The 13,960-nt window shown below is 36.9% G+C and overlaps 1 protein-coding gene across 1 annotated transcript in view; it reads left to right on the top strand.

The window, feature by feature from the left end:
- The window catches only part of USH2A (usherin), a 391,368-nt gene that overhangs the window by 77,104 nt on the left and 300,304 nt on the right, over nucleotides 1–13,960 (top strand). Inside the window, exons 12-14 of the mRNA XM_052681187.1 lie at nucleotides 431–626; nucleotides 3,921–4,562; nucleotides 12,785–12,968. Of these exons, the coding sequence (XP_052537147.1) occupies nucleotides 431–626; nucleotides 3,921–4,562; nucleotides 12,785–12,968 (1,022 nt within the window). The remainder of the gene's footprint in view (nucleotides 1–430; nucleotides 627–3,920; nucleotides 4,563–12,784; nucleotides 12,969–13,960) is intronic.

The following is a 13,960-nucleotide window of genomic DNA, read 5'->3' as shown; positions in this document are numbered from 1 at the left end:
AATTAGCTACCGTTTTCACTTAAATAAGAAGATAATGATAAATGAATATCTTTGCCTTTTAACATAATTCAACATTATGTAGTAACTGATTTACAAAACTGCTTTGATTTCAATAGAAATCATCATTTACACAAAACTTCTTTGTATTTAGTCTTTCAAGTCCAGGTGTTAAATAGTGCTGCACTCCTTACTCAATTCCTTTTTTCCTTCTGTTTAACTCTAGTTAAAAAGGAGTGATTACATTGATTCTCTTTTTTTTTTTTTTTTTTCCCCTCTAAACAATTTAAAGTATGTGTTACACAGGCTTATTTTTTTCTGTTCCATTTAAAGTTTTCTCCTCCCGGTCTTATACTCCCATTCTTGTTGCTAATGAGTGTGTCATCTAAAAATAGATATGTTCATCATTCTATAATATTTTGTATCTTTCTAGATTGGAGGCCAGTGTAATTGTAAGAGACATGTGTCTGGCAGACAATGCAATCAGTGCCAGGAAGGATTCTACAATCTACAACAGTCAAACCCTGATGGCTGCAGTCCTTGTAACTGTAATACCTCTGGGACAGTCAATGGAGATATTACCTGTCACCAAAATTCAGGCCAGTGCAAGTGCAAAGCAAATGTTATTGGTATGTGTAATGCAAGAGTTTGGAGCCATTTTTCTTGTTATCTCTGGAAGTAAAAAACTCTTGATTTCTAAATGAAAAGTGCAGTAAACTTCTTTGCTGAAGGCAGATTTTAAGAATGAATAAAATTAACTGTTGGAAAATTATTAATTTAATAATTCTATGAAACTACAGCTTGAAGTTCAGTTTAATCAACCCTTTAGAAGTTTTTTTATGGTGTAGTTGCATTACCTTACATAGCTCCATATTAATAAGGCACAGAAATAATGTAATTTGCTTACTGCATAGATGTTTCTTTTAGGAAATTAACACTTTTTCAAAATGTTTTATACTTAATGAGTTCTAAGCAAATAATTTCCAGGCTAGTTTTCTTAATATAGCAAAATAAATGGATTTTTTTTTCTGAAAATATCCTGTGCTACAGGGTCCTTTGTGATAAATCTATCCATTTTTTTCTATTATATTTCTTTGAACTGTTCCTATGAAATGCAAAATAAGTCAACATAATTCCACAGATCATGTACATAGCTAGGGTTAGTTATCAAGGGCCACATAATTTTAATTTTGTAATTCAATGCCAAGCTGATTATAATAAACTGCTACCTTCTGTGTTATTTATCATTTTTTTTACAAGACGTGCTTTTTTGTTTGTTACTCCCACAGGTATTTTTCAGAAATTAGATTTGATTATAGCAATTTATTACTTCCAGCATATTTGAGGGGAGCCACAGCTACATAAGGACAAAATTTATCAAGTGCCCAAAATACACAGTATATATAATACACTTTGAAATGTTGATGTATGGGAATATTATGCAAGGAGAATTTCCTGATAAAGTGAGCCTTGCATGGTAACTGTATGTCTCAGGCTATACATGTCTCAAGAAAAAAAAAAAAAAAAGAACTCTTTTCCTTCTTTGTTATTAGAGCAATTAGTAATGTATTCTTTCAGTAATTAACCTTGGTTGTAGATTGTTTTAAAAATATTCAAGTTCCTATCCATTTACAATTCACTACTTTATAAAAAGTGACTTATTTGTAAAATTGTGAACATGTCTTTGTCTCCCTTTATTCTCATTGTGGCTGGAATTTCTAAAAGGAAATACAAAATAACAACCATTTCTATCTTCTTTCTGTGGATATCATAGCTATGCTTTCCATATGATAAAGAGGATGCTAAGAGTCAAAAATAACATTTGTGATGTCTTCTGTGCATTGTGTAGCCATTCTGTACATTATATATGCATAAATATGCATAAATATAATATATATATAATGTAGTTTACGATGTTCTTAATTATACTTTCTTTGCATACATTTTGTTTAGTATAGGTCTTCTTCTGTGTCTCTGAAAACCTTTTTCTTAACTCAGTGCAAGTTCAGTGTATGAGACATTCTTATGTATTTCATTGACTACACGTTTAAAATATTTTCTTTCTTTAGTGGAAACAATATTTACTTCTATTTCCATTAAAATACAGTATAGAAAAAATGCATACCACTTTGCTTTCTGCAAATTTATCTATTGAGATAGGAGGCTTTTGTTACAAACATTTAACTGTTAACAGGATAAAAACCTAATTCTTTCTGGACCGATTCTCTCTGTTTTCCATATCAACTGTAAATAGCCTTGTAGTATAGGCACAAGTACAGTAAACTTTAACAAAGAAAGCTTCCCTCTTTGGGTTTGTAAATTGTTTTTTAGAGCAATCAGTCTATTGCACTTTTGTCTATTTAAATAAACACGATAACAGAAAAATGCAACTATGTATGATGGTGTTATGAAACATGAACTGTTAGAGTTAACACAAATGTTAAATCTTACTAATGATTCTATCACCAGTAAAATACATTAGCACCAATAATTTTATTAAAGTAGGTCATTCATCTAGAATAAAAAGGTAGAAGAATGTGAATTAAATGCCAAGCGTGCTAACTCCCCTGTACTTGTTAACATTGAATGTGATGCCCTGTAGGCCTTCCTCAGTATCGTTAGGAATAGATTACCTGTCAGGAATATGTATGGCATATTCAAATAAGCACTGCACATATTTTTAAAACTGATATGATATGAATCCATGTAGACCAATTTTAATAGTTCAAAATGAGTCATAATTCTTGTTAACAATACAGTTATTTTTAAAATTTGCAGCAATAGTGGTCCTTTTTTATTTTCCTTATTGAAATTAAATGATATGCCTTAGGTGAGTCATTCATCACTGCTAAAGGAACTTGCCTTCTGTTGGAGTTTTTGAGTTTTTATCCATATGTAGAATGTATTTCCTACCATATTTTATTTTTATTTTTATGTAGGTATAATATACTGAATGCATGTTTGTATTTTTTTTTTATTTTTAAGTAATAATATTTTGCTGGAAGATAGTATTTTTTTTCTGAAGCAGAAATTAAGTGATGGCTTCACAGTGAAAGATTTTCCCACTGCAAGGGGAAATACATAACTGAATTTGCATTTTTCATATAATAATCTAGTTTGCTTTCTTGTAATGTACATTTTATAAACTAAAATACAAATGCTATCCCTTGGGGCAGAGATAAAGCAAGCAACGACTTTGAAAACAGAGCTAATAAAACCACAGGATGAAGTGTGAAGAAAACAGTTTAGATTTGAACGTACTATTGGAGTTAACTAAATCATACATTTGGATAAAAATATTTCATTTTGGATTATGGAAAACATTTCCTGCTTTCAGTAAAATTTTTCAGCCAACTTTCAGCTAACAATAAAAACCAACATGAACGTAATCATCGATCAAACCAAAGTACAGTATTAAGTCATCGTAATTAGTGCTGTGTTTTACTTAAATATATTTTATGTCTTCAATGTAGTACGTAAATCTATTATCAGAACTGATTGAGAACCCTGTGTAATTTCTTGATATTGCATTTCTACATAATAGGGAGAATGGTTCATGGAAGCATTTCTCATGCAAGAGGTATTCTTCCTGGGAACAGAAGTGATCTTTTTTTTTTTGTCTTAGAAATGCTACAGAGAATCTCTTGTAGAAGTATCTTAAATTGTATTGAGAAGCCAACAGAAATGCATTACTTCTGGAACAAATTGGAAAAATAAACAGGTTTTGGAGATACCACTGCACTTCAATTGATTTGTGCAGCCCTTTTGTTCTTGTTAATTATGCTGGCAAAGTGAAGAATATTAATCCTCTTTGTTTTTTCCAAGTGTAGAGTACTCATAGGATTTTTGAATTTAAATGTGTGTCTTTTCAGCATATATATATATATTTAATTATTAACACTTTTTTTTTTTTCTCTTTCCAGGTCCTAGGTGTGATAGTTGCAATTTTGGATTTAAAGCTCTCAGATATTCTAATGAAGATGGATGTGAGCCTTGTTGGTGCAACAGCCATGGCTCGGTGAACCAGTTCTGCAACCCTCTCACTGGGCAGTGCAATTGTAAAGAACAAGTAAAAGGACTTCTCTGTGACACCTGCATGGACAACTTTTATGGGCTGGATGTAACTGGCTGTAAGGCTTGTGAATGTAACATTGCAGGGTCTTTTTCTGGAACTGTGTGTGATGCAAGGACAGGGCAATGTGCATGCAAACCGAATATTGGAGGAAGACAATGCAACGAATGCCTAGATGGCTACCACAGAATACAAGTAAATCATTCCTTTGTTTGTCTGCCATGTGATTGTGATAAGGCAGGTACAGTAAATGGCTCTCTGCTTTGTGACAAATCAACAGGACAGTGTCCTTGCAAAGCTGGTGTAATTGGCCTTCAGTGCAATCAGTGCATGCTTCACACATACAACCTCAGCATGAGAAACCTCCTTGGTTGCCAGCGTTGTGACTGTGATGCTAAGGGCACATTAGCAGGAACAGTTTGTGACCATGTTTCTGGACAGTGTGTTTGCCTGCCTCATCGTCAGGGGAGAAGGTGCAATGAGTGTAAACCAGGTAAGGAAATTGGAAGAAAATCTATCTGATGTAGGCAGTTTATTTGTCACATACTGTCATAGTTCCGGCAAAGTATTAGTGTCTTGATTGTTATTAAATACTTTGTTGCTAGGGATTGTATAATTTGTTATTACTGTAGTTTAAATATGTCCAAGATATATTGTTCTTACAGATATTCAAAATCTATCCAATTCTTTATGATCTATTCACTAAAGAAGTCAGTGTAAGAGGTAAATTTGCATAGTTTAATGACCAGCAACTATCTTCATTTTAAAAAAAAAAAAAAAAAAAAAAAAAAAGGAAGAGAAAGGCAGAGCGCAAGCTCTTCACAAAAGGTACTTTGTGCATAAAGCTGAGCATGGCAGAGAGGACCTCCAGGATATAGGTATGGAAATGTTTGGTTGAACTCAGATGATGCTGGCAAACCATATGTATGGGAAAGGTTGAGTCATGGCCTTAACCACTGATTGATCACCTGAGGCAGTCACTGAGTCAGCCCTGAGCATAGGTGAAAGCAATTCAGCTGTGTGACCGGAATGGGTGGAGCCTTGCTGCACTTTTCCTGGACTCCATTTAAGGGCTGATTGCTAATGGAGATCATTCTCTTTCTGGAGATTCCTCCTTTTGGGGTTTCCTACTGTGAGCGTTGGACATGGGTGAGCGTTTCATTTTTGATTGCCTATTTCTGCCATGATGATCTTTCTAACTATAAACCTGTCCTAACCATGCCGCTCTTCTAACTTTGCATTTGTTAGTTGTACACCGTAGAATCACAGAATGGCTTGACCACCCAGTTCCAACTCCCTACTGTGGGCAGAGCTGCCACTCACCAGAATAGGCTGCCGAGGGCCTCACAGAATCACAGAATCACAGAATCACCCGGGTTGGAAGGGACCTCAAGGATCATGTAGTTCCAACCCCCCTGCCTAGCAGGGCCACCAAACATCCACATTCAGATCAGGTTGCCCAGGACCCCGTCCAACCTGGCCTTGAACACGTCCAAGGACGGGGCATCCACAACCTCCCTGGGCAGCCCGTTCCAGGGCCTAACTACTCTCCTTGTGAAGAACTTCCCCCTAACATCCAACCTAAATCTTTCCTCCTTCAACTTTGATCCATTTCCCCTAGTCCTGCTGTTGTCAGCCCTTCTGAAGAGTTTACTCCCCTCCTGGGTGTAGGTTCCCTTCAGGTATTGATAGGCTGCAATGAGGTCACCCCGCAGCCTTCTCTTCTCCAGGCTGAACAAGCCCAACTCCCTCAGCCTGTCCCCATAGGGGAGGTGCTCCAGCCCCCTGATCATCTTAGTTGCCCTCCTCTGGACCCTTTCCAAGATCTCTATGTCTTTCTTGTACTGAGGGCTCCACACCTGGACACAGTACTCCAGGTGGGGCCTCACAAGAGCCGAGTAGAGAGGGACAATCACCTCCCTGTCCCTGCTGACCACCCCTCTCCTGATGGAGCCCAGGATCCCATTTGCCTTTCGAGCTGCCAGAGCGCACTGCTGGCTCATGTTAAGTCTCTCGTCCATCAGGACCCCGAGGTCCTTCTCTGCCGAGCTGCTCTCAAGGACCACTTCTCCCAGCCTGTACGGGTGCCTGGGGTTCTTCCGGCCCAAATGCAAAACCTTGCACTTTGCCGTGTTGAACCTCATTAGGTTCACCTGAGCCCAGCCCTCAAGCCTGTCGAGGTCCCTCTGAATGGCATCCCTTCCTTCCGCCGTATCAACCGCACCACTCAGCTTGGTGTCGTCAGCAAACTTGCTGAGGGTGCACTCAATTCCTTCATCGATGTCATTAATAAAGATGTTAAAGAGCACCGGTCCCAAGACAGACCCTTGGGGGATGCCACTTGTTACCGGCCTCCACCTGGACATAGAGCCATTGACCACCACCCTCTGTCTGCGGCCTTTCAACCAATTGCTTATCCATCGGGTCGTCCACCCATCAAATCCACTTCCCTCCAATTTGGAGATGAGGATGTGGTGGGGGACCATGTCAAAGGCCTTGCTCAGGTCCAGGTAAATGACATCGGTCGCCTTCCCTTCGTCCACCAATGCCGTCACTCCATCATAGAAGGCCACAAGATTAGTCAGGCATGACCTTCCCTTGGTGAAGCCGTGCTGGCTGTCTCGGATCACATGCTCATTCTTTATGTGATCGAGCATGTTGTCCAGGAGGATCTGTTCCATGATCTTCCCAGGCACGGAGGTGAGACTCACCGGCCTGTAGTTCCCCGGGTCCTCCCTGCTCCCCTTCTTGTATATGGGAGCCTCATCCAACCTGGTGTTGAATGCCTTCAGGAATGGGGCATCTACAACCTCTCTGGGCAGATGTGCCAGGGCCTCACCACACTCTAAGTAAATCTTCTGAAATCTAGTTTAAATCCCTTCTCTTTTACTTTGAAATCATTCCCCCTTGTCCTATCACTATCAAACCACATAAAAAGTTAATCTGCCACTGCTTGTAAGATCCCTTTAAGTACTGGAAGGATGTAATTAAGTCTCCCCAGAGCCTTCTCTTGTACAGCCCAGCTCCCTCAGTCTTTCTTTGTAGGAGAGGTGCTCTAGCCCTCTAGCAGTCTTCTTTGCCTCCTCTTGACCTGCTCCAACAGCTCTGCGTCTTTGTTGTGCTAGCAACTCAGACTTGGATACAGTACTCCAGATGAGGTCTCAAGAGGGCAAAGTGAGGCAGAGGAGAAAAATCACCTCCCTCTCCCTGTTTGGCCATCCCTCTGCTGATGCAAACCAGGATACCATTGGCCTTCTGAGCTACAATTGCACATTGTTAGCTCTCTTAAGCTTTTCATCCACCAGAAATGCATACCTGAAGCAAATACAATTCCCTGCCTTGCTCTGTTGAGGATGTGCTAGTTCTGCAAGGAATGCTTGCAGTTTCTCCCTGCGAGTAGCTGATACTGCAGTATCAGTTCAAGGTTTCATACTGTATTACTGTAAATGGAGTCCAAATGTTTATTATATGTGGGTAGCTCTGCAGTTACAACTTAATGTTTTTGTTTTAAATAGTAGCTGAGTAAAGTAAAACTATGGGTAATATTAACTACATGTAATAATATTAAACAGATTTAGTTCATGTTAAATACATATGCAATTTATTAAAACAGCAGGTCACATTAAAAGGTTCGTTATAGCTCCATTGGTTTTAATATGCCATTCAATAATTTGAACAGAGGTTAAAAAAGCTGCTTAACCTCCATTAAGTATTTTCGGAAATATTTTAATTTAAAGTATTTTAGGTACATATACTAATAAATAAGGCACTGTTCTGTTTTTCTTAGTTCCTCCTCCAGAGCTATTTGACCTACTAACCCTCTACAGCAACCACTTAATCAGAGATCAGCAGAGGAGTGATGTCAAGGCTTCCTGAGTCAGTGACCGCCCTCGTCCTTGAAAAAGAAAGACCAGGGTTTATGCAGAGCTAAATGGTTTAGAGAGGTTTAATTGATAGTATGAACAGACTGGTTTGTGGAAAATCCTGCATGGCACTCAAAGGAATACTTCTACAACAGCTCTTTTTTTTTTTAAAAAAAAAAAAAAAAAAGAAAAAACTTGCTGTAAGAGCCATATTTAAAGTAGCTAGGAAGCACGTGTAAGTGTATATGTGCTGAACAATGAGCTTTCTTATTTAGGTGGAAGTTTAGGTCCTTAGCACTACTACTTTTACTGTAGCGCAGTTGACTGTGACATTTTCACTAGCATTTAGATGTTGATCTTAGTCTGAGCTGATTTAGAGATTTATTGCATATAGATTTTATATAAATTCTTTATGTATTCCAAGTGAACTATACATAAGGCAGGATTGACTGTGTCTGGGAAGTTGTGACATAGTGGTGAATTGTTTACTGCTGGCAGCTAGTTAGAAGCAAGTAGATGGAAAAATAAATAAGTAAATAAAACAACAAACAGAACAAGAATTTGTAGAAATTCAGACTATCCTAGCAGGTCATTCTTAGCGGGTCTTGGTAAATCAGAACTGGAAACAAGATCAAATGCAACAACAAAGAGTAAAATGTAGTAGTGGAAAAGTATAACTAAATAGGAGAGATGAATCATTTTGGACAAGGTTGTACATCGTAGGAGTATGAAGTCTTGAAAAGATGACTGTAAACTCCCAGTTTGAGTAAAACTCAAAACTTTTGTAAAGAACTTGCAGTAGCCTTCTATTACGTAAATTGCATATATGTATCTACTTGGAGAAAATTATTTATTATATTATTAGGTATGGTAAATTCTTCTGTTTATAGTACTAGTATTCAGTTGTAGAAGTATGGAAGAATGTAATTGGCTTCTTGTACACTGAAAACTTCCTTGGATTTGCCTTAGGACAAAGATAAGAAAATGCACTCTGAACATATAGAGAGTATAGTTAAAAGCACACCAGTAATTAGTGAAAACTTGCATCCATCCCTATAGCATGCTGAGGATTTCTTAGGCTGTTAGAGCATTTCAACACTGAGTTTTTTAGTAGAATATAGTTTGTCTTTTTTTAAACCACTCATGTACTTATATCTCTTGTACACTTAATCTTATTTGAAGTAACTTCCTGATTATATCTCATCTTCTGTATACCTCAAGAAAATTTGAGAAGTTTCCAGAAGTTACTAAAATCTTAATGCAAGAAGTGTTGCCATCAGAGACAAATTGAAAGCAAATTTAACTTCAGGAAATTATTTGAGAAATTCCACTTTTGCAAAACTGTTTTCAAAGCATTCAGAAAGGTACAGCATCTGTTTTGTTGTATCCATGACCTGCTGTCTTGCATTGTATTCTGACAGACGTAATATTCTTGGCAGATTTCTGTGCACTTGCATATATGTTTCAACTAGTATTTAAAAAGACAGCAAAAATTGATTCTAACAGGGAATTGAACAACAAAAATGCAGTTTTACCTTATCTTGCATTTTGAGATGTCCAAGGTTGCGGTAGTAGAAACTTGATCTTTCTAATTCCTAATAGGAGTGAATGGTTTGTCCCTGCCTTATTCCACAGCTGTGGCTCCATGCTAACTAGGGTTTATTCCATACAAATCCTGTCTAACACAAATCACAGATCTTGAATCTGTTGTATAGAATAATGAAGCTTTCTGTACAAACTGCCTCTCTTGGCCAGCGAACATGAAGTGACCAAGTTGTCAGTGTTGCTAATTACATTTTGAAGCACAGACTGTAGTTAAGAAATGAGTGCTGTTGTTGATAAGCATGTAAATGTGCTAAGTAATTTTTCAGGTGTTTCTTTTTCATGAGATATACAGTGGGAGAAGTAATATGACTGTGATTAAAAAAGGAAGACGAATACTTTGCTGTGACTTTCATTCTTCCTTTTGAAGAGTGTTTGATTGACAAATGTGATCAGTTATGGTTGAATTGGAAAAAAATCTGACAAAGAATAAGCATAATACTAGCTATATACTTAGATCTTGTAGAGATTTGCAGTGGCTGTCTTAAAATTGGAAATTGGCTCTTTTATACAACAGTGGATCCTTCATAAAGCAACTTTTATGAGCCCTTCTAACCTTGCTGTAAATTAAGATTGCATTAAGTTGTTTCTTACTCCTTCCTGTCAAATTATAGGAGGTGGAAGTAAATAATAATAATAATAGTTATGACAACCGGTATTAATTTGTTATCCTCTCTTATCTTTTCCTATGCCTTAATTGTGGTAATTAATTTACCTATAAATATTTTGAGAGGTAGACTAACTCATGTTTTCCCACTCCTCACTTTTACTTTAAAAATCGATTACTAATTGCTACTTTCAAATTTTTAATCTATCAGGATACATGGTTAAATTTTCAGAGCATCTGTGGAAGATTATCATAATAAAAACATCATACCAAAGCATTTACTCCTCTACAGTGGTATGGCTATTATGACATTAGGGTAGAAATTAGAGCCAGGCTGTTTAATGTTAGAACATAGATTCTTTGCAGTTTTTTTTTCTGCTGTGACAATAGCAACATACATTATACTGATCAGTCCTGCTCAGATGAAATTAATTTCCATAGTAGATGTGGCTTACTTATTTAGCATGATCTTTTCTTAGGCATTAATTTTATGCAAAATTTCTCATAGACAAAAATCTGTTTCAGCTCATGTGCTTATCATTTACTACAGCTGTAAACTGGGTTCTGAAGAAGTACTTTGACCTTCTGCTAGAGTCCAGGCTTAACTTGTTTCCTATCTTCCTGTTACGTTCTCTGAGTGGAGTAGTTCATTGTGCTCAAGAGTGACATTGCTGGGAAATGGTCTTTCCTTATTTATGCACAGGATGAATACTATACTGTGCAGACAACTGCAGTATGAGATAATACATGCTGCCTCACTAATAACTTCAAGCTATTCAGTCTCTGTGGTGGCTCACTTCGGGGCCTCTCTGGAATAAAGTGCCAACAGCATGGTTTTTTTATGATGCGGATGTATGTTAACTGGAGACTGATATCACTTCAGTGTCCACTTGAGATTTATCTCACTGAGGATCAGAGGCTAAACTTGAACAAAGATTTGAGCAGTAAAATTCTAATGTTTTCAATTTGTTTAGTTCTTCTACTATTTGGATATGAGCTCACAGTGCAACACCACCGTGAAGTCAGAGAATACCACCCTAGGGGTGTATATATGAAGCAATCTCATGTAAGAGGAAAATAAATAATAAGGCCGTTGGCAATACGAGATTTTACAATACAATTTTGGGCACCTTGTTATAAAACAAGGCATCAGAAAGTTATTGGACAGTGAAAAAGATTCAATAACTGAGAATATGACTGTGAAGAAACTGATTGAACTTGATCTGTAGATGGGGAAAGTGTCTGAGGAATCTTTGCAAAGCTGCATATCTTCTTGACTAAGGATGAGTTTTCATTTGTGCAATAATAACTAATAGTAAGCTGACAGAGCCAGAAATTTCTTATGGCCCTGTCTTAGGACCAGCGCTTGAAGATTGGTACTTGCTGCTGACAAGTGATAGTTAAGATTGCATCATCACTGTTTGCTGAACTCATATACGTTGCTATATTTTTTTAGTCAACTGTAATACTCTGAAAGAAACTTCAAAGCAGTTTGAAAAGCTCAGTGAAATAAACATAATCATGTGAGAAAAGAAAATAATTTTGGAGAAATATATAATTTTATTTCTTACTAGTATTCAATTATTTGAATTGATTTCTCATGTGGTATATAGAAAAGAATTTAGTAAGAATGGAATGAGATCATAGAAGAATAGATTATACAAATGGTGCATCATCACTATGAATTGTGCTAAAAAATCGCTTGTCATTTCAAGTGAGGCTGCAAATTCTTCAGTGTCAATCTTGGAGCTATATATAGTCTATATGAATGTATTTATTTGTAATAGGTTAGAAAGCTGCATGGATAAACATTGCTTGTGAGGGGAACAGGGTGAAAAGTAAAATGGCAGAAGCATACTGTGTGGAAGGTAAAGTTGAATGTTTCCGTTCATGATTTGAAGTAATTTGAAACGGGAAAAGAAAGATAAGGTTCAGAATGAAAGCTTTTTAATAGCAGATTAAAAAGTAATCTGCTATTTGTATGAAATCACATTTTATATAATAATAATATATGAAATATATGAATACAAGAATTTTAGTATGAGTCAAAAATTTTTTATGTGGATCTGATAATGCCGACCACATATAGGTGTTTGTAAGAAACATCCATGTATTCCAAGGGTTCAGCTCACCACTGGCTGAAAAAAATTGAGTGACTTTAAGAAAACGTGCATCTCTCCTACTTTGCAGCTCTGTAATACTGACCGTTGTCAGGGGTGGCATCAAACTAGAGTAGACAAATGCCTTTTCTTTCATACTACTACTTATGTTTCCAGCTTGTAGTGTATTTGTTAGTACCTCTCATGTCCTTTGGATCTTTACTTTCCCATGGACCTCCCATGCTAATGACCTCCCCTAATTTGGTTTGCTCTGTTTCAAAAAAATCTAAATTAGCAATTAGAGGATGAATAACACTTTTAGAATGTGCCAGTGAGGTTTAGGAGCTCTGCTCTGCAGGAAGACTATGTTGCTTTGGGTTGGAGGTGTGTGTGTTTATTACCTAATCTATGGTTCTGATGTTTCATCCCCATTTATAGACAAGTTAGTCTGCTCATTATAGAGCATATTGTAGACAATCAATCTGCTCATTTTTTTACTTAGGTTCTTCCACTGCCTATTCTCAAAGCTACTTCTGTTTTTTAGGTTTTTATTTCTCTCCATCCAGTGTCACTGGCTGTCTGCCATGCCTGTGCCACACAGCTGGCTCAGTGAATCAGGTGTGTGACAAGCTAACTGGCCAATGCATTTGCCAAGATATCTCTGTAACGGGACGGACATGTGAACGCTGCAAAGAACATCATTTTGGATTTGACTCTTTCACAGGGAGGTGAGTGTGTGTTTTTTGTGGTTCATTTAAAGCATCCTCTATGTTTTTGTCACAGTAGCTTATTCTACATTTTCAGTGACAAAAAGTAGTTGCTCAACATAACAATCTTCTGGATTCTTGCATGTGCTTTGAGTAAGTTATGCAATTTTCTGTGCTCACATGTGCTGAAATAAGAAAAAGTTATGACACAGATTAGAGCAGAGCAAATATGATAGCTATGTAAAGCCAATATCGTCTAATGTTAGAGCTATTGGTAATTGTTTCACTTCAGTTCAGTGGTGTCTTCTGTAAGACATTGTTTTGTGAGAGGTTAATCAGTGGCTAATAAATTATTTTCAGTTATATATAGGAAATGTAATCTACATCCATACATGCAGAATGTTTTTGAAAAATTCCAGGCATACGATCTAATGGAAAACTAAAAGTTTTACAGATATTCCTTGATTTCAAAATTGTTTTTGGCAGCAGCAGTAGAAATACAGCACCTTTCCTCTTAAATATCTGTTGTTCTGAATGTGCGTATTCTTTTCCTGCACGGATGTGCCACAGAATGAATTGTCTATCTATGTACCCAGGGTCTTTGTGCACTGAAATTATATGGATATATTCACTGGCATGTAAGGGGTAAAATGTATCTATAGGTAAGGCATTGTTATTCCAACTATTGCTCTATCTTTCTCTTCCAAGGTTGTCTTTTTTTTTTTTCTTAATCCTCACCATCTCAATTTCTTTTTAAATATTGTCCAGAAAGATTGCACAGCTCTCATGCTATCATATTTTCATGCAGACTGATGGCGTTAGCTTTTTTTATGCTTATTTTTTTTCCCTTTAAGAAACAAACAAAACTGAAAAAAAACAACCCCAAACAAAAAACAAACAAACAAAACATAAAAAAATAAAACCCCACAAACTTAAGTAAAATGTGTAAAATATTCATCCCCTGTGCTCCTTTCCCCCCAGCTAGTGTGGGGTAGACATGCTTTTAGGCAGTG

Source organism: Tympanuchus pallidicinctus, unplaced genomic scaffold, assembly GCF_026119805.1.
Source record: "Tympanuchus pallidicinctus isolate F22 unplaced genomic scaffold, pur_lepc_1.0 scaffold1, whole genome shotgun sequence".
Classification (NCBI taxonomy): Eukaryota; Metazoa; Chordata; class Aves; order Galliformes; family Phasianidae; genus Tympanuchus; species Tympanuchus pallidicinctus.
Note: the sequence above shows the minus strand (reverse complement) of the source record. Positions and strands in the feature narration are given on the sequence as shown.